This window comes from Mustela lutreola, chromosome 16 (assembly GCF_030435805.1).
Source record: "Mustela lutreola isolate mMusLut2 chromosome 16, mMusLut2.pri, whole genome shotgun sequence".
Classification (NCBI taxonomy): domain Eukaryota; kingdom Metazoa; phylum Chordata; class Mammalia; order Carnivora; family Mustelidae; genus Mustela; species Mustela lutreola.
In genome coordinates, this window is record NC_081305.1 from 18815341 (window position 1) to 18835976 (window position 20636).

The window sequence follows — 20636 nt, forward strand, 5'->3', positions numbered from 1 at the left end:
CCTTTACATTCACACGAGGGTCATTCAAAATAACCGGAAAGTAGAAATAACTCATGTGTCCAAAGACGGACGAGAAGGTAGATAAAAACATGGTGTATGCGTACGACTGAATATGGCCTAGTCATGGAAGGGAGAGAAGTGATCCAGCAGGAGTGATCCCTAGAACCGTGCTCCTGAGTAGAAGAAGCCAGTCACAAAAGACCACATAATACATAATTATACTTATATGAAGTGTCCAGAACAGGAAGACACAGAGACAGAAAGCAGGTGAGTAGTGGTTGCCTAGGATTAGGGGAGGGAATGGAAAACTGCCTGCTGATGAGTATCTTGGAGTGCTGACAGTGTTCTAAAATGCGATCGTGGTGACTGAATTGTGTGTTTTAATTGGGCATAGTATGTGGTATATGAGTTACGTCTCAGTAAAGCTGTCAAAAAGTCCTACAGGATAGAACCCATCGGGATAACCACTTGTATTACTTGGTGTGACAACCTTCCAGACCAGGTAGCCTAGCTTTCCCATTGGCATTACGTGGTGATGTGTGAAGCGGGGAGAATGCAGCCATCAGAATCACGCTTTTTCACTTAAACTATCTTAGGTATATCCCATGGTAAACGTACAACTGCATCATTATTTTTATTTTATTTTATTTTTTTTAAAGATTTTATTTATTTATTTGACAGAGCGAGATCACAGTAGACAGAGAGGCAGGCAGAGAGAGAGGGAGGGAAGCAGGCTCCCTGCTGAGCAGAGAGCCTGATGCGGGACTCGATCCCAGGATCTTGAGATCATGACCTGAGCCGAAGGCAGCGGCTTAACCCACTGAGCCACCCAGGCGCCCGCATCATTATTTTTAATGACCACATCGTGTTCCATTGTTCTGATACCATTTTATTTTATTTTATTTTATTTTATTTTATTTTATTTTATTTTTAAACTTTTTCTTTTTTATTTTATTTATTTGACAGAGAGAAATCCAAGTAGGCAGAGAGGCAGGCAGAGAGAGAGAGGAGGAAGCAGGCTCCCTGCGGAGCAGAGAGCCCGACGTGAGGCTCGATCCCAGGACCCTGGGATCATGACCTGAGCCGAAGGCAGAGGTCCTAACCCACTGAGCCACCCAGGTGCCTCTCTGATACCATTTTATTTCACAAATCCCCAGTTCATGAGCATTTTCTTTGCTTCCAATTTTTTTTTTTTTGTGCTATTTTAAGCTCTACCACGAACGTCCTTATACTTGGACCTTTCTGCACTAGCATGATACTTAAAATGAATTTCCAAATGTGGAAATCACATGGACAAACACCATGAGCCAGCAAGGGCATGTAGGCCCTTGACCACACGTGTATGTTTCTGTTGTTGTCCCTGATGTACATATAATGTTGTTTGATGTCTGACCTCAGCATCGTATCGTAAAGCATGCCCCCCACTTCTGAATAGTCTTTGGTTCAGAAAGAACATTTTGTAGTCTTCGTTACCCCTACAGCACCTTACGCAGAACGGAGCATTCTAACTAAACACTTCCTGGTTGGAATTTGTGAAAAATCTGCCCTTGCTGAACACTGGCCACAGCTAAAAGTGGCCCCGCTGGCTGACATTTCTGGATAGTTCTGTAGTTGTGGGTACTCGCAGCCCGCCGTGAGCCCCCGCAGAAGCCCACGCCAGGAGGGAGCCAGGGCTTCCTGCCGCGCATCTTCAGTACCTTCATGATGAGCACGTTGTTCTTCGTGCATCTTTAGAAAGAGGAGATGGCCCTTGAGGGCCACCACCCCGGGCACTTAAACAGTCTAACATGTTTTCCGTGTTCTCTGGGTTCTTTCTCTGTGGAGATGATAGAGGGGCTCTGGCATGGCCCAGGCTGTTGGGGGCCCGCTGTCACACTGCAGTAACAGAAGCAGCACTAAAGGCAGGGAACCATAACTGTGAGCCAGGTGCAGGGCTCGGCGCTTCTTGTGCGTGGCTCCCCCGGGGCCCTAGGAGAACTCGGTGAGGCGTGGGTGCTATTCTCATATGAGACACAAGAAATGAAGTGGCTTATCCTATGTCGTGCCTGGTTAGGTCCGAGTCGGGTTGTGACACTTAATCGCTGTGCTCCGTTCCTCTCAACAACTAAGAGTTCAATCTTGGAAGCATTGGATGTGTAACCTCCTTTGCTTTTCAGAGAGCTTAGGAGAAAATCCTCTGGGTTTTAGCCACACAGAGCCTTGAAAGACTGTGTAAGCAAGAGCATGAGGTCCGGCTGCGTGTGTTGTCTAGGTTGGAAAACAGTATGCTCGGAATGTCACACACAAACGAGGGCACGTTGGAGGGGATATCGCCAGTTTTGGTATATTCTGGACTCCCGGGGAGTGTTGTCCATGCCAAGGTGTTTTGAACGTATATTTTTAAAAAGGTGACAATAGAATTCTAAAGGGTAATGAGGGTGCGTGTCCTTGATGGGTTAGCCATTGGGTTTCTAGACAAATTCACTAAGAAATGACTGTGTGGTTGGTTAAAACATGAATTTTGCCATGGTGACCTATCAGGTGATGTACATCGTACACCGGTCCCATCTCTGCCTCCCTCCATGGGCCCAGCACCCCTGGGCCTTCAGGACTAAACTGCGGAACCATCAGAGAGGCTGGATGTTGTGCTTCTTATTTTGAAAATCTTTGCATTGCTTTCAGGGAAAAGCATGAAAAAATTCTTTTCAAGTGACTTTATTTTTTCTTTAGGATTTGGTCAACACTGGACTCAGCACTTTCTTTTTCTTTATCGCTTCGACCGTACTGGCTGCTTTAAATCACCAAACCGGGGCAGAAATTGCTGCTGTGGTAAGTGCACTCGGCTGGTGAAAACACAGGCCGATTCGTACATGCTATGACTGGCTCTCCTCTGTCCCCTAGGATGTGTCCTGCTTGTTCTTCTTGGGCTTTTTCTTTGCTAATGATGATGTTACTGGGACAATGGAGGTCCTAGTTCCTTTAGTGCTGTGGTTCTCAAAGTATGGTTCCCAGAACAGCAGCCTCTGCATCACCAAGGAACTTTTTAGAAAGGCCATTCCTGGGGCACCTGGGTGGCTCAGTGGGTTAAAGCCTCTGCTTTTGGCTCAGGTCATGATCCCAGGGTCCTAGGATCGAGCCCTGCATCAGGCTCTCTGCTTGGTGGGGAGCCTGCTTCTCTTCCTCTTTCTCTGCCTGCCTCTCTGCCTACTTGTGATCTCTCTGTGTCAAATAAATAAATAAGATCTTTAAAAAAAAAAAGAAGAAGAATAAGAAGAAAAGAAGGCTCCCCCAGAGCTACTGAATCAGAAATGTACCCCCCCAACTTTAAAGATTTATTTATCTCTTTGAGAGAGAGAGTATGGTGGGAAGGGGCAGAGGGAGAGGGAGCAAGAGTCCCAAGCAGACTCTGCACTGAACACAGATGGAGCCTGACGCGGGGCTCGATCTCACGACCCTGAGATCATGGCCTGAGCTAAGAACTGAGAATCATACCTTCAGCCGACTGTGCTATCCTGGAGCCCTTGAACCAGAAATACATTTTAACAAGCCTTCCAGGTGCTTCAGGTACACACTCAAGTTTGAGAATCACTCATTTCGTCTGTTTGCAACAGAGCCCTGGATGTCTTGTTAGTGTTGTTGCTTTTAAGAGCCTGATCTGTCAGTGTGGGGCTCTTAATGAAGGAGAGGGCAGTCCTGATGTCATTTAGCAGCCAGGTGACATTTTTTTTTTTGCTCTTCAAGGTAGAATGCCTTTGCAGGCAGGGTAGGAAGCAGATCATGTTAAGACTTTGATTCTCTGTGCTTTGCATTTCTGTGTTGTTCTGTATTTATAATGAGCAGGCAGCACTTTTGTGATGTGAAGGGGAGTTTAAAAGGTTTGTAAAAAAACACGGAACAAGCTGTTCACCTAGGTGTCACTCGATAGGTTGACCCGTCATTAGCAAATCATTAAAATTCTGCTGCTGCTCACCTAGGAGCTGCCCACCTGGGGCTGTCCAGGGGAAGGCATCTGGGCAGCAGGCAGAGGCTTGGGGGCCACAGTTTGGGACGTCAGGCGTTGTGGCTTGACACTCATTTTCTCTCTATTTGGTATTTTGGCTACATTGTATTTTCTTACCCAAGACCAGTGGCCACGAAAAAGAGGCACTTCTGTGAAGTGTGTGTGTGTGTTTGTGTGTGTGTGTGTGTGTTTCGTAGATCCAAAATACTTCAAGAGAAAACCTCAGGCTGTCTGTCTTCTGGTCAGGCAGGACTTTCTGGGCATCATGATTAACTACACTCTTGGCCGTAGTCTGACAGCCAGATAACAGTGGGTCTGGGCATTGTGGGGACGGCTCAGGTCAACAAGAGCCGCTCGGGGCCGGTCCTGCCCAGACACCCCGTCAACGGCTAATGGTCCGAGGACTAACCGTGCCTGTGTTTTGTAGATATTTGGCTTCTTGGCAACTGCCGTGTATGCAGTGAACACGTTCCTGGCGGTGCAGAAATGGAGAGTCAGTGTCCACCAGCAGAGCGCCAGTGACTACATCCGTGCCCGCACGGAGTCCAGAGACGTGGACGGTCGCCCTGAGATTCAGCGCCTGGATACATGAGCCCCAGGGGCCCTCCTCCCTCTCATCCTCATGCCCACCCTTCCAACCAAGTTTTCTTTTCCTCGTCGTGTCAGATTTTCCTGTGATTAAGCTGAATTTTGTCCTCTTGGTAAAAAGTTCATTACGGGAAAGGGTTTTCGGAGAGTGGCCCTGTTGGCGGGTCTGTGAGGCGGGACCCCAGCCGCAGCTGCTGAGACGGGGGGGCAGGGGCGGCTTCTCCAGCATTCAGTAGCTGTCGGAGCCGCCAGCCTCACTGGCTGCTGTGTCTCCTCTAGGTCCTCACTGTCCCCGAGTACAGGCTTCACATCTGACGCTGAGCCACCCTGTCTTAGGTTTTTGTGACAAGTCAAGACTTTGGATTAATGGGAGCTGCTAAGAGGGGTAAAAAAGAATCAAGGACTGAAGGTGCAGGGTTGAAGAGCCAGCAGTAGTTGCTGGCCAGGCCCCCCGCGGGCCCCCGGGCAGCGTGTAGTCCTCCCCCCGGACCCCTCCCCTGCTCCTCGTCTTCCGTCCCTGGGCCGTGGAGACACCAAGGGTTTGGCCCCGCGTGTGCTGCTGGAGCTGTTTGCAGGGTCTGGACTCTATGGGGATGGGAAGAGCTGCTGTCCTCCTGGCACAGCCTGGCAGGCCTGCTGCCATGCGGGAAGGTCGCCCTTCAGAAAACTTTCCCTGCCCTGCAGAGAACTCACTCCGCTGCTCCTCCCATGCGTCACCTCCCCGAATCCCACGATCTCCTCCAGGCATATGGGACCATCCTGTTTTCCAGTTTCCTATCCACCCTTGTTACTTGGAGGCCGAATTGCAGACTTCCTGCCGTTTGACCTTCTCAGGTAAAAGTCACACAAAAAAGTACAGTCCATTCCACCAGCCAGAATGCTTGCCCATTAGCTGGCTTCATGGACCACGGGTGGGGACACATCTCTGTTTTAGGGACGTGTGCTAATTTTTGAATGCCTGAGGACAGTTGGAAAGTGATTCTGAGTAGGTTTGTCTAGGATTTGAAAATACTTGAATTTCCACCACGACACATGGTTTCACTGATGTTTCGGGAGGCACAGGTTGTCGCTCTCGTGCCTCAGGGTCCTAACTATGAACACTGATCTGGGAAGTTGTTGGGAAGAATTGTGGTGACGTCAGATTTTGAATGGATTCTTGAGAAAGTGAAGGTTATGCAGTGAGTGTGTTCACTGAGCCCCTCTGATGCTGTAGTGTCGTGTCTTCTGTCCTTCGTATTCTTCCTGTTGGAGACTAACTATTGTTCATGGAAAAATTGTTTGACCTTGTTGGTTTCCCCTCTCTGAACTGTTAATGTTTACAGACCTTCTTCTCACTCTACTTATTCTGCGTTCGGCCATCCCCCGAGAGGAGACCTGTCCCGCTGTGGGGACAAGTGTGCAGCCCCGGGAGAGCCCCTGGGCCGACCTCGCGGAGTGGTGGACGATGGCAGTGGTGGCCGGGCACCGTGTAAGGGGGGAGCGGACGTGAGTGTGTCGGGCGGTGGGGGGGGACACAGCGTAGGTGAGAAAGCGTCCAGCCCTGCCCATGCCTCTGATTTCCCAGTGCCGGTCCCACTGCTCAGCCTGCAGTTCTTGAAGGGTGGGGGCAAGGGGTTAGCCCCGTGGACAGGCCATCCAGTACGATTGGAATTCTGCTGTGTTTCCTTTCTGGGGCAGTGGCCTGGGTCACATGTGTAAGCTCCTTGTCTGTGTCCTATGCAGACCCCTGCTTCCACGCAGGTGGGATGGAGCCCCCGGCCCCTGTGTGTGTTGTGAGGCAGCACCAGTCAGGAGTCGTAGACCTTGAACTTAGTAGATGTAGTGACTTTGGAGGAGATTAGGACATCTGGATTTTATCTGCTCCTTTTGTGTATTTATTCTGCATTTGTTGAGTGTGTCTGCGTTGTCAGAAATGGGCTTATCTCCCTCTGAGAGTTCCAGTTAGACACAGGCTGGCAACGACTCAGCCCTGCATTCAGCGGGGCCCACTTGGAAAGACCACCCTGAGCTTTATCAGCAATCTGCTGGGAATCATGTTACTTGGCCTCACTAAAAAGCCACCTTTGAAGTGAGATGGAGGGGTGGAAAGAATACCACTCAGGCAGGTTTGCTGCCCAAGTTTTCCCAAGTCACTACAATAAAACCGGTTTATCGTCTGGTGAAAAAGGGCCTGTTGATCTCCTGAGGATGTGTTGAAAGCTGCAAGAAATGGTTCTGAAGTCCATCAAAACTGTAAAGGCTTACAGGTGATAACAAGTGATGGCATCTTGTGCCACAGAGGGGCTTAGAGTCAGTTTGCATCATAGTGTTAGAATCTTCAGAATTATTTATGTCCCTATAACTATTTAATATCTTTTGTGCCATGAGGTCCCCCCATGCTTTTTGTAAATACATTGCTTTATATTTAATTAGCTCCCAGCAAACCCAGCAGCGGCCAGGCCCACTCTCTAGCTCACAAACCTGGGTGACGTGGTGACACAGATGGTCGCGCCGGGCAGTGTGGCAGTGAGCACTGGTGGAGGGAATTCGGCTGTCTAGGGCAGGTGTGACGCTGCCTGCATTTTCCTTGTGCTGCCTCTGTGTACAAACAAGATAGTCAAGATGTAGGGGGGCTTAACAGGCCCTTTTTTTTTTTCCCCCCTTTCCTCCAAATTGAAGGAAGCCTATTTGTGCATTTAATAGTTCCAATATGGACCACATTGATTTGGTTTGGGGGATTTTAAGGCTAAGGCAATCTTCATGTTTCTCAGCTTTCTGGTAGGATGATGCTGGCTTTCAGAGTGGGAGCCAGACTTGATGGGAACTGCAGTTGCTGTATAAGTTGGAATTTGTTCCTGGAGACTGTGTGATTGAAACCCGCAAGCATCTCGGGGAACTTCTGGGGGTTTTGGAAGGACGCAGACACTGACGTCTTCAGGGAAGGTTGGTCTTGGCACTGATTCAGTTGATGTGGTATTTTTTTCCTCCGCTTCTCCTGTGTCTTTTTTCAGTGCTGAAGATATGGAGAGAGAGGTCTTTCCCTTACAAACAGAAGGATTACAGTCATGGAGGCTTAAAGACCCTCATTGGCCTCATAGAAAGCCAGGAAAGGACAAAGGCCTACGGATTACACTCTCACAGAAGTTTGATACAAAGTATTTTATTTTTGATTTTTACTTTGTGCAGCAACACTTGTCCAAGAGGGATGACCTTTGCCTACCAAAAGGCAGGGATGGCATAGCCTGTCCAGCCCCAACACCTTGCTCTCTCGGCAAGCAGAGCTGAAGTGCCCTTATGGGCAGAGTCTGGCCCAGCCACACGGAAGCCAGTGGGGACCCAGTATGGCTCTGAGGGTTCAGCTCCGGGAGGCAGAGCCCACCCCAGCCCTTGGGGCACTGCGACAGTCCCCTGGCAAGGATGCTCTTGCCTGTGGGTAGAGGTGGTAAGTCTGATGTGTTGGATGCTTCTGGTGAGAGCTTTTGACTCCACTGAAAACATGTCTACTCTTTTAAAATTTGCAGTTTCATCAGTCTTTCTTTGATGCTTTCTTAGTGATTCGGTCTTCAGTTAAGCCATAGGCAGTCTCCTGGGGAGAGGAAGCACCAACTCCTTTGTGCACATACGTGAATTCTCGCTTGCAGCCAGTAAGCCTGAAATAATGCCTCCGTGTGTCGTATCCTGTGTGTGGTCCTTCTCCTGTAGACACTCGTGTGTTCTTTGGGAAGAAATTCCTCACCTCTGCATGTGTTTAAGAGGTGGAGCGGGTTCTAATCTCTGGCTATGCAAGATCTTCCCTAAAGATGAATAGCGTGTGGAGGCAGTGTGTGGCCAGTTCAGTGATTCTGGGAGTCAGTGATGGTTTAAGTGGTCCCCATCGTGCCTCTGTGTTCAAAACCAAGCAACCATGAAGTCATTTGCTGCCACCTGATGTTTTTTCCCTATCTTGTTTATAGGAAAATAATGACATTAAACAGGTAGCAGCAAAAGGCAAAACAAAACAAAACAAAAAATATTTCTAGACTTAAGGCTTTTGCCGCTTGATTCTCTCCAGCAAAATAAAAAGTTGCTTCTTGCCCCAGGGATTGCCATGAGCTTGTGAGGTCCCAGACGCTTTTTTAGTTCCTAGTGAACTTTACAGAACCCAGGAGTTCTGTCTTTGAGTGTTTCTTACCTTATCAGCAAGCACCCACTCTGAGGACCAGCTAGGCGAAGGCCTGGAGAGGTGGGAGCAGGGGGCGGGGCCAGTTCGGGCAGTGGGAGGAAGGAGGGGCTCAGCACACGCCGCTGTGTACTGGGGATCCTTCCTCACACCACATGTGGTGACGGACCTGGCCCATTTGGAAAAAATGTACTTGGCGACCTACCTTCCTATCCTCTTGCTTTGGAAAAAATGAGGTCTTGTGTTTGGAATCCGCCTGAGAGGGAGAGCTGGATGTGGGGACCGGCCCGCCTTGGCGCTCTACATGGGCTCTGGGTGTCTCTTGAGTCTGGACGGGGTGCCTCAGATTTCGGTGTGCGGGCCTAGAGGGAACGCAGCGCTGACGCTGCCCGCCTTGAGCTTTGGAAATCTTCCTGGCTCTTCATAAAATCTTGTGTTTCCTCTCTCCTCAGCAGGTATTACTGAGATCTTAAGAACTGTCTGGTTGAGAAGGTAGTTTGAAATATTTGACCCTGTCCCTTGCTTTTCTTTAGAAACCATCTCTGACAGAAAACACCCTCAATACCTGTTCGATCGGGAATTTCCTTCTGAAAATGAATGTTCCGGTTGACTTTTCCTTACACCTGTAAGTGGCATTTATACACTCCTGGGCGTGAAACAGAGCAATGGGTCCTGATGTATTTTCCCTTCTTTGGTCTAGATTACATTTTTATTCCACTTGGATGTCATTTCCCAACCTTGGGGATTTCCCCCCCCCCCCCTTCCAGTTTTTCTTATCAATCAACAGTACAGAAAGAAGTTACCTATAAGCCCACTGGGCTTGAATCAGTGGCAACTTGCCTAAAGTAAAACTTAGATTATGGATCCTTTAATAGTGCATCATTTTTATAGGGTTAGTTTTTTTGTCTACATTTTTATGCCAGGACATTAATTTGGTGACTTGCTTATTAGACTCCTGGGAGTGGCCTGTTTTCTTTGGGATGCATTGTACACAAAGGCCAGAGAGCAGAGAGCCTTCATTAAGGGGTTAAAAGCCCGGCTGGTAGGGAGCTCTGAGAACTTTTCTGTTTCTAATGAACTTGTCTCAGAGGACCTGAGCAAGCTCTGTTGATGGGATTAGGGCTCAGCCCAAAGTTTCTTTACTGAATTGTGCCTCTGAGGAGTGAGTGGAGGTGTGACAGGTAGATTCAGGGGCTGGTTTGTATGGGACTTGGTAATAGTCTGAACGGGTCAAATCTGAGTCGTCTCTGGAGGAGGATGCCAAACACTGGTGGGAAGCATCTTGTTTAACCAGGAAGTGAGGACATGGTGGGGTGGGGGGGCGGGTTCCCAGGCCAGGCAGGGCCAGGTCTAACGGATGGTTGTCCTCCTCTGTGGGCCATTTTGCTTTCCTGCCTTTCCAGAATAGGTTTGCAAGTTTTGAAACTCTGTTCCATTCTCTAGAGAATGGAGGAAGGCAGATCATCAGGGCTTGGAGAACTGGCTGACTCAAAGCTGGGGGAGGGCCGGCTCCCTGGGAGAGGCCGAGGGCAGGAGGCCTGCATGGACCCCCAGGCCGGTCCAGACCCACGTGGGGGCTGCCTACTTCCAGCGCTTCCACTCTGTAACCCAAAATGAGTTTTCCATCCCTGCCTCCTGATGAAACTGACATATGTGGATAAAACCAGTGCTTTTAATAACTTGATTTTGATGTTCCCTCGAAGCGAATGTAGGGATCGAAACTATTTGTATATGTTGAAGTTTGTAGGGGTTCAGGAACCCGTGGCAGAAACACTTAACTATTTATTACAGGTATGACTGTATGTGTTTCCCCCCTCCCCACAACGTAGGTAATTCTGTCTTTGTATATTTTAAGACAAATAATAATCTCTTCACCTTCGGTGCCTTCCGTGTGTCAGTCACATAAACACTTGTCAATCATGGAATTGAAAAAAAAGATGTACATTTAGTTAAACCAGATGACACTATTTTTGTAGCATGATTTTAGATTGTGTCCTTTTAATATTGCTTTTAGCAATGATGGTTTTGAGGTTTGGCCATTATCCCTTTAAACTTCGTTACGTATTTTAAAAAAGAAAAAAAACAATAACAACCCACCTTGGCTATTCCTGTCTCCTCTCTGCTGCTTTCTCTCCCCAGCAACTTGTTTCTGCTTATTTCAACAGTCTGAGAGTAAGAGTATATTTCTGTGAAATGATTATTAATCAGTATAACTGCATCTGGCATTTTTAAACCACTTGGTCAGTTAGAGAGCCACTGCTCACCTCAAGCAGAAAGGAGAAAGTGGTTTCATAAAAAAGGATAGACACACGTGGTGCTGACTCCCCCTTCTTTGGGTCCAAAACAGCGAAGAGCCCCATTGTTGGGGGCTGGTGAGGCTGAGGGCCTTCTTCGGCCTGATGTCTTCCAGGACCGGCTCGGGCCAGTGCTCCTGCCAGGCTGCTGGCTTCCCTCTGCCCGCGCGGCCTCCACTGGCTGGCCTTCTCGGACCTCACATTGGTTTACGGATGTGCGGGGTGGGCTCCGTGGCCCTTTCTGATTTTCTGCCTGGACAAAATAGATGTCCTGCTGCGAGGAGCTTCATGAAATCGAGACTTGCTACACTCTACCTGCTCCTTTGGCTTTCCCACCCCAGTAGGATGTGGGTTCTGTCTGGTCAAGAAAATTCTTGAGTAAACTAGCTGAGCCGCTGCAACATGAAGGAGTGGATTTATGGAAACGTAAGATTATAGCTTCTCTTTTGTCCCTTTGAAGGGTCAGAATATGTAATTATTTTAACAAAGGACGTCAAGTCAGATGGCTAATAACTCTGATTATTCATTGGTACTTGGCCCAGTGGCACTTTGGGGGGCAATGTTAATTTAACATTTTACATTTTGCTTCTTAAAAAAGACTATTTCCTTTGCTAGTTGGACACAGCTGTGGGCATTCTGAGGTAATGCCCATGTGGCACAGGATGGTTTATGCTGTTGGTGGGTCTCCTGGCTTCTCAGACTCTAGCTTGTGGGTTTGACACTATCCATTTGGAGTGGTTTTGGCGCCCCAAAGCCTTTGCTCCTGGCGGTTTGTCCCTGACAGCAGACAGAGCCTCACATTGCCCTCAATTTTGCCCCTTTATTTCTTTTGAAGGACCTATTTTTCATGGTACTTGTCCTGATTGTTTTCATAGTGTTCAAATCTGTATTTTTGTATGTAGAGGAAAATAATTTTCTCAACACTAATCGCTAATAAATATTGTATTAAATTGTCATGAAGGAGTACTTGTTTAATAAATGGACACATAAAAGTGGCATTGTCTCTGTCCTTGCTCTCACTTCCCCTCTGTACCTTCCAAGGCTGTGGACCCAGTTTCTGAAACAGGCCTCGGAGGTGGAGGCAGAACACAGTCCGCATCCACGAGAGGGGCCATGGTGTGGGTGTCGACAGGCAGCAAGGCTGGCTTACCTGCACAGGCACGGTGGGGCAGAAATTCCCGCCGTACGCTCCTCTCAGCATCTGCACGCCAGCTCTCAGACAGGTTTTTGAACGTGTGCAAAAGCTGGAGCAGAAGGCCTAGGCCAGATGCTGACCCAGCGTCCTCCCAGGCTCCAACTCTGAGGTCCCTTGTGCAACCAGATTCCAAACCACGAGAGCCCCAGGTTGTGGCTGCCTCAGAGGCACGGTTGATCGTTAACCCTGACACTAAGTGAGAGGGCCCTGGGCCCCTTCAAAGGGGCTCCGGGGACCAAGGCAAGCTCCAGAACCTTCTTTCGGTTTCCTGCACTGAGAACCAGGACTGTGTGAGGAGTGAGGGAGAGCACATGCGTCAGAGGCGTCGGCGGTGTGAGCTGTGGAGCAAGAGCTGAGCCCTGGAGCTGTCGGACTCACCATCGACAGGAGCCATCTGTGCTAAACAGGACACTGGACTGCACTGCCCTGGGTGGTGTGAGTTGTTTTCAAACGCATACACTCCAAGCATGGAGTCAGTCTGGTTTAATCCATTATGGCTTTTTTCACATGCAAGAGAAGAACAAAGGTTACAAATGCCCAAGACATGGGTCCACATCTGGCTCATTCATTCATTCATCAGGCCTCTTGAGTCAGAGGAAATGCCATTTAAAAAGCTACTTTTGTGTAAAAAAAGAAAAAAAAATTACATAAAGTTACAAAATCCCATTGAACATACACAGGACGTATACTCAGGTGAACGCAGAAGGCACATCTCACCTCTCGAAAGGCAGTCAGGAGACCTGCTCTGGTGTCGAGAGACTATCATCCTGAGTGCCCGAGAGCCCCTCGCCGGCTGGCGGGCCCCCGGGAAAGAGGGTTTGGCTGGGCCTGCCCAGCCCCCCAGAAACCATCAGTTATTTCATGGTTAGGTATCCGGATCTTTTGGACCTGGTAAGCTGATCTACAGCTGTCAGGTCCCCCAGAGAAGACGTGGCCCCCCAGGGTGTGAGGTGCCTGTTCTGGGCACTGTGACCTGCTCGCTCCTAGAGGAGAGCAAAGGTCGGTTTTCTTCCTGCTTCAAAAATGAAGAGGGAACTGGTGCTCCTGGAACAGAAGATCTTGCAAGGATCATTCTCAACAAAGTGCCTGGCTGAGTGGGACACCAAATGCAGACAAAAATCCCGGGGGCCTAGCAGGTTGGCCCTGTGGTGGCTTTGGTCCTACTTTTACCCCCACTCCCCGCTGCAGGGGACAGAGGTAACAGGGCTCCATCAGCTCTGTCCCCTTGTGCTTATTGTTGGCAGAGAGTGTACAAGGCTAAAGGTCTGTGGGGCAGAAATGAGGAGGCATGGCAGACTATTGACGATGCCCCCGTGTGTGCAGTGGTTATTAGATGCTGCTCAGCCAAGGGGTGCTGTTGGGTAGGCCGGGCTTGGGCGTGTCACCTCGGGGCGTGAGGAGGCCGGCTCTGTCAGAAGCTCCCACTGCTGCTGGAGAAGTCACCGCCTCTCTCCCAGCGCATGTGGTGTCTTGACTGCACCCAGCCGGAAGGCACGACTGTAGGAGCCTGGGGGGCTCCGGTCGTTGGGGCGGGGCAGGGCTTCAGTCAGAGTCAGAGTCGGAATTCTCTTCTGAAAGCAAAGCAAAGGGGATGCTTGGCAGGAGTTTGTAGGCCAGCGGGGCCTGGAAGCTGTTTCTGGGGAGACTGGCTGGGTTTCTGGCTGTTGGCTAGAGCCCCAGGCTCAGACCCCTCCCGCGTGGACTGTGCTGTCGATGGTGGCAGCTTAGCAGGAGGGCTGGCCTGGGGCCTGGGACCCAACGCTGCAGGGGCAGCTGCTGTCACCTCCAGGATGTGGCCACATGGAGCGGGGAGCCCACATGCTCCTGCTCCAGGCCCTCTCCAGTCTCCCCTGGGCTGTGAGTGGGCTGGGGCTTCAGCCTGAAAACTCACCAAACTCAACCCTACCATGCAAGTCAGCAGGGCAGGGTGGGGTCAGCTCTTTTCTGGCACAAGAAAGTAAAATATACTAGAAAATCAGGAAGTTGCTTTTTAGCCATCTTATAGTTTGAGTCCCCCTTGCCCCCAGTCCTAATTTTATATGATAATCAGACACATTTTATGACGTTAAGGGCCTATCTAAAGTTTGAGTCAAGGGTTCCTGAAGTCCAATACTGAGTACTCTCTAGAATCTTCTGGAACCCCCACTCCAGGAAGGAAAAGCACCCAAGTCGCTAACCCTCCAGCCTCAGCCCCAGTGCCGGTTGCTAATTTCAGGGAGGGACACCCCTTCACCGGCCAACTCGGTCTCTTGGAGCCCCAGTCTGTCCTCACCCTGTTGCCGGGTCACGGATGAGCTCCGAGAGCCTCTGTAAACCCTGACTCCCTTGGCCCTGTCCAGAGGGTTAGACTGGTCTGATTTGGTGGGCTTCCTGTATTCTAACACATAAGCTAGGAATCATTTTACATCAAAAAAATCATACGTCCATCTCCAAGTCTCAAAGCCCACAATACTCAAACACATGTGTCTACGGTCACTTCCTACTTGCTTACTGGGCTAGTGGTCTAGAAACACCCAGGGCAGGGAATGAGTAGGTCACAAAGGCCTAAGGAAAATGTCTACGGTCAGTGACCCTAGGTGTGGCTGAAATACAGGATGGGAGATGGGCCTCATCCATTCTTAGCAAAAGGATGGTTTCTGCTCATAAACCTGAGCTTGCCCAGGTGCTGCAGGTAACGATGAGAGCCTGGTTCTCTGGCCCCTGAGCCACGGGCTGGTGAAACTGGGCAGGTGCCTGGGTTTCAGGGTAGGTGGCCACTCCGGCTGCCTTGGGGGCTCACGACGGAAGGTCCTGTCAGCAGGAGGTGCCGGGCCTGCCCTCAGCATGCCTTTCCTGGAAAGCCCGAGGGCCCGGGGAGCCAGCCTAGCCTGCTTTATGATCCATATCCCATAAAGGAACAGGAGAACCAGGCTGGGAACCCATGTCCTGCCCATATTGGGAGAGAGGGAATGCTCCTCCAACCTCAAACTGGTCAAGCATCCCTAAAGGAGAACAGGGTCCTCAGCAACAGTCCTGGGTTGAGAAGCCAGGGTCCCAGGTGAAAACCCACAGGGTGGCCACCCACCTTCTGCCTTATCGGCTGTGTTCTCTTCTGCTGAGTCCCCTTGTTTGAGGAATTTGGCCACATCATTAAAGATCAGGTAGAAGTCGATTGCAAACACGATGGTGGCAAAGAAGCCAAACACCTGTGAGACAGGGGACAGGATGGATGGGAACGATCATTAGAAGCTGGGAGTCCCGGGTCCGAGAGCCCGGGAGAAGCAGAGAAGCTGCCGCCCTGCTCGATATGCTCGGATACGTAGCTCAGATAGCAAACACACCCCTCCCGGTACCAACAAGAAGCAAAATGAGCTGTTACCTTGGCTCGGCAAACAGCCTTCAAAACTTGGGGCAGATGAAGTCTCTAGTAAGAGGAGTTTGGAATCTCTGAGATCCCCTGTGGGCATAGACTCTGCCCCAGACGTTGAGCGTCCAAGGGGCATCTGGGGCTCCATCAGAGGTGGGGTGAACTTGAGGGGGCATTGCTGGGCAACCCCTTACAGGGTTAGGGTGGCTACTCACCCCAGCTGCTTTGGAAGCCCCGTCCGAATACTTGGCGACAGCTGTGATGGAAATGGCGAAGTAGATGAGAGCGGCTGTGACACAGCGCAGGAAGTCCTGGGGAGAGGTGGGCGTGGTCACTGCCCTGGGCTCCAGGAGTGGAGCACAGCTTTGGGATCTGGAGCAGGGCTGGGAGCCCAGACAGGGGCATGGGCTCAGAAGGGCACCAGGTGGCAGGAACGCAGCTGGAACCCACTGTTCCCAGGGGACAGTGGGCCCTGCAGGCTGCATAACACACCTGGTGCCCTGCAGGTCTGGCACCCCTGGGGCTCCGCCCTGTCCTGGCCCCACCTTGCACTCCCTAGTTCTCCCTTCCCCCCATTCCTGCCCCTGACCAGGTGCCCCTGGAGGCTTCCAGCAGCTGGGCTGCCCCGTTCCGGGTCCAGCTGGCCATCCCCTGCCCAGTGGACAACAGGACGTGGGCCAGCCTGCAGTTTGCCCTGTGGCTGGGCCCACAAGCACATCTCCCTGTTTGTTGAGAAAGATGTGGGAAACCTGGTCACTTGTTTCCTGCTGGCTCTCCAGTGGGGAGATCTGGCCTTGGGCCTCGCTGTGCCACATACTTGTGGCAGATACCTTTACCTATCATGGTTTCTGCTCACCTGTTCCTAAAATAGGGACACAGAGTGCAGCCCATCAGGAAACACATTGGATATGAAGCCAAGGAACCAGGGTTCACTCGCAGCCCTTCTGTCCCTTCTCAAACAGCAAAATTTGAGGTGGGGCTTTGGGGCCTCCTGGGTGACCAGGCAAGCTGCCAGATGGCTGGGGTCTGGCTGAACCCCGCAAGTCCTCATTTAACCTGTCCTGCTCTTGTGGAAATGGCTTGAATTCCTGCGGCGGAGGCTCATTCCGGCCGGCCCGGCTGGGAGCACCAGCGCCACCTGGTGGCCAGTGGCCAGGATGTCAGCTGGGGTTCTCAGCCTCCTCCAGAGACCTCCCAGAGGTAAGACAACCTGCTCTGGGTCACGTGTCGGCTGAGTGGGGAGTCCAGGCTCCAACCAACTGTAAAGAGCCCCTTTGGCGCACTGAAGAAAGGATGAGGGTCAAAATGCAGCCAGCCCCTTCCTCCTGGACCCAGCCCTTACCATCATGGGCCAGCACAAGCCCTGCCACTTGTCATTCAGCTGCATCGCATCTGCAAAGAGGAAGTAGAGGGCCAGCAGGAACTCCAGCAGAGGCGCTGCAAGGAAGGCGGATGCAGAGGACGCCACATAGCACACAAAGGTGATGAATGAGAGACCCTGGAGGGGACGGGAGGAAAAATCAGAACCTTTTTTACAACCCCTGGCCCTGGGCTCTGCAGCCAGGGCCAGAGGTCCCTCCAGCAGGGGAGGTGACCTGCCCACAGTCCTGCAGCTGCCAGGATGAGAACCCCATCATGGGGCCCTGGCCCACATGCTTGCTGCCCTTGAGGCCTCTGGGCACAGGTCTGCACCCTGATTCCCGTGCCTGTGCCCTCTCAGGACCCAGTCAGGATGTCCCAGCTTCCCATGTGTATCCAGCCCCCCAGGAGGCTGCCTTCTGTGGCTGCATACCCAGCCCCCGCACCCCAGCAGGCTCTATGGCAGAATCCACCCAACTTAGATGGTGCACAACAGGGCAAATCAAACCCAAGCAGTCTCAGAGGCAGCTCATGAAGCAGGAACCACTTCAACAAATGACACCCAACTCCCAAAACAATACACAAATCTTGAATTTAATGATATGCATGATGAAGTGCTCAGAGTTGAAATGTACTGATGCAGGTAATTTATTCTGCATGAAAACCTAACTGGTGGACAGACAGAAGGAGAAGATGCGTGATAAAGCAAAGCCGGCAGCAGGTTAACAACTGTACAGTCTACGCAGTGGGTCTATGGGCATTGATGATTTAACTCTTTGGGTTTTCTGTTTGCCAGTTCATACGAAGAAAATACCTCCGGGAGGGGGGTGCGTTGACCCTGCCGCTTCAGTGCATGCTGCACTAAGGAACAAGAATCAGCATTCTCCGCAGCCCTGTCCACCTGCTGTGGGTGGGAACTGATGCCTGAAGATGCTGAGGCCCCCTGGCCAGTTCTGCAGACCATATGAGGCGCTGTTTCCTTGGCCAGGGCCTGAGGCTTGGGCATCCTCACAACTATCCATACACGGGTGCTGCCCACAGCCCACCTCACAGATCAGAAGACTGAGGGACAGACAGGTGAAGTGAGTTGCTCAGTATCATGGGGCCAATGAGAAGGCATCGGAATTTGAACCCAGGGCTGGCTGACCACACACCTGTAGGGCTTAAGGAACCCTGCCCTATGGGTGCTGGCCTTTATCTGTTTTGATTTCTGTCACTATGGCTGGGCAGGATTTGCGCATGTCCATGGCTGAGTAGCTTGGAGTGGAGCCCAGGGGGCCCTGTAGGGACACTGAGATGCCCCACAGGAAATGCTGTGGCTGCTTCAGACAAATGAGCTGCAGAGATCCCAGGGAGTCCCCAGGGCACCCAAAACTGCCTTGAACAGGGCCAGGGAAGTAGCCGGGTTCAACCCGACAGATGGGAAATTAAGGCACAGAGAGGGGCCTCCCAGGAAAACAAGGCCATGAGACCCTGACCCACCCCGTCCATAGCTCCTGCTTCAAGTCCTCTTCTTATCTCCCTCCCCTTCCTGTCCACCACCCCCCAAAGCCAGATTCTGGGAAGCTCCCCTTCATTCCTGTTTCCTCTTTCCCTGATTCCTGGTGGCTACTTCCTCCCCTTTCCTGTCCGTCAGCCTCCCGTTTCCTTGGGCCTGGAGGCAGCGAGGGGTGACCAGAGGGAGGCAAGACTGACCAGAGTGGCTCCCTTTGTGATCAACTCTAACCAGTTCTTCCCCCTACTTCTTCAACCTCCTAGATCTGGATTCCTGACACCCAGCTACAAAAGGGCCTCGTCTGAGGCTGGCTGGAGGGGGGTTGGGGTTGGTGTCCCTCACTGGCCTGTGGATTTAAGGCTTCTCTGCAAAAGTGGCTCCCATCCACCTCCAGGCTGGGACTGGGGTGCCAACGAGAGGAGTGTGGGCTGATGACCTCTGGGCTGACCCCAGGGGTAGAAGTAGTGGCAGGAAGGCCTCCCGCCATCTGCCCTGAGCAGTAGGAAGAAGAGGTCTGGGGCAGAAGCCTCCTTCCTCTGATCCCCACTCTCATCCTTCCCTCACCTGACCCTCAAGTCCTGTCAAATTCCCTAGACGTCCTGGCCTCAGCCTTCTTGTCTGCAAAGTGGGAATAACAGGGACAGCCAAACTGCCGGGGATCTAAGTAACAAGAGCTGCTCCTTATCTCGCCTTCCCTGCGCCGGGCCACTTCGTTCCCTTCCCTGCACAGCGGCCCAGCACCAAGACCCCGCCCCACCCGCGGATGGTGCGGGAGTTCTCGTAGTGTCCCCAAGACAAAGGCCTGACAGGCCCGGGTGGGGGTTGCGGGAAGGAGGAAGGAGCTTGGCGGGGGCGGGGCGGCTGGATCAGGGCAGGGGAGGGGAGGAGGGGGATGAAGTCACCCCGTTGGGCTCCCGCCCCCGCCCCCTGCACCCGGGGGGAGGGGTCGGCCTGCACACCCCGCACTGTGCGGCCCGGGCCTCACCCAATCCCGGGGGTCCCCTTCCCACTTCCCGCTGTTCCCCGTCTTGGCTGGCCGGAGTCCACCCCGGCCTCCGCCCTGCAGCTCGAGGCCCGGCCGGCCCTCCCTGCGCCCAGGAAAGCAGGCAGGGGCGCGGAGAGCCCACCCTGGCCCCGACTCGGGCGTCGCGAAACACCGAGCCGGCTGATTTCTCCCGGGGCGCAGCCAGAATGGCGGGAGAGTTTGGGGAGCGGAGCGCCCATGACGGATGCCAGAAGATGCGGGGCCGCAGCCCGTTCCGGGGGCCCAGAGAGGGCGGAGGTGCCCGAGGTCACACAGTGCCGGGCTGAGTTTCCAGGGACCCTCCCGTCGCCTTGGCAGGCCCGGGCCTCAGACTTCCCGAGCAGCCCCCAACGTTGGGTTAGGGAGCCCGAAGGGCCTGGGTTCGGGCTCCGCCTCGTCTCTGCCTCCCGCGTGGAGAGCTTCGGCGCCCCCCGACGCCTCGGGAAGTGCTCCCAGGTCCGCCCGGTCCGCCCGTCTTCCGCGCTTCCGAGGGCTCGGCGGGGCCCGGGAGTCCCGACGACGCCTCCGCGGTTCCATGCCCGGGCCCCGCGCCGCACTCACCGACTCGGCCAGCAGGAGGCGGCCTTTGAGCGAGCAGAGGAAGGCGCGCGCCGGCAGGAGGGCGCGGAGCCCCGGCATCGCCGCGCCGGGCGGAGAGCGGCCCGCGCGCGCCGAGGCCGGGTCCGGGTCCGGGTCGGGCTCCTGGTCTGGCGGCCACATGGCGGCGGCGGCGGCGGCGGCAGGGACCGAGGCGCGCCCCGCTCCTTCACCCCGCGCCCGGGAGGGAAGCGGAAACCCGGACTGTGCGGAAGGAGAAAAAGGCGAGACCCAGGAGCGGGGGCGCATCCCCCACCGCCCCGCCCCCCCGTCCCCGCCCCGCCCCTCCTGCCTCGTCCCCTCCTCCCCTCCTTAGCGGTCTCCTGCTCCGCGCGGCCCAGCTAGCTTCTTCCGCTCGCCCTCCTCCTCCTGCCTTCCTCCCCTCTGACCTAGGTTGCCCCAGCTGCTCCGCCCCCCCCCCCGGGGGCGGGAGCGCCCGTGGGGCTGGCCTGAGGCCCCCTCACACCCCCGCACTCTCCGCACAGCCGTGGCCCGGAGCTCCGAGACCTTCTTTTTGCGTCCCCTGAACGCCCCGTCGGGGCTTCCAGTCTTCCCTGCCTGCCCTGAAGGCTTGAGTACACTCGTGCGTCGTCTAGTTTCCTGCCCGTGTCCTTGCTCACG

General features: G+C 53.0%; 2 protein-coding genes across 2 annotated transcripts in view; one reads left to right on the forward strand and one right to left on the reverse strand.

The window, feature by feature from the left end:
• The window catches only part of CMTM4 (CKLF like MARVEL transmembrane domain containing 4), a 74020-nt gene extending 62026 nt beyond the window's left edge, over positions 1-11994 (forward strand). The window contains exons 3-4 of the mRNA XM_059153727.1: positions 2710-2808; positions 4407-11994. Of these exons, the coding sequence (XP_059009710.1) occupies positions 2710-2808; positions 4407-4571 (264 nt within the window). The 3' untranslated portion in view covers positions 4572-11994. The remainder of the gene's footprint in view (positions 1-2709; positions 2809-4406) is intronic.
• A 668-nt stretch (positions 11995-12662) lies between these two features.
• On the reverse strand, positions 12663-20257 carry CMTM3 (CKLF like MARVEL transmembrane domain containing 3). Its single transcript, XM_059153726.1, has 5 exons — positions 19980-20257; positions 16883-17038; positions 15756-15851; positions 15259-15379; positions 12663-13765 (listed from the first exon to the last, which is right to left on the reverse strand). Exons 1-5 carry the CDS (start codon positions 20136-20138, stop codon positions 13737-13739), a joined length of 561 nt encoding a protein of 186 aa, XP_059009709.1. The 5' UTR covers positions 20139-20257; the 3' UTR covers positions 12663-13736.
• Positions 20258-20636: the final 379 nt, after the last annotated feature.

Excerpts from the sequence above, each read along its gene's own strand:
- CMTM3 (XM_059153726.1), bottom strand. The coding sequence starts at position 20,138 with ATGTGGCCGCCAGACCAGGAGCCCGACCCGGACCCGGACCCGGCCTCG. Across the intron at positions 15,852-16,882 it reads GCTTGTGCTGGCCCATGATG|GACTTCCTGCGCTGTGTCAC; the intron begins GTAAGGGCTGGG and ends ACCTCTCCCCAG. Across the intron at positions 15,380-15,755 it reads GGGCTTCCAAAGCAGCTGGG|GTGTTTGGCTTCTTTGCCAC; the intron begins GTGAGTAGCCAC and ends CCTGTCTCACAG.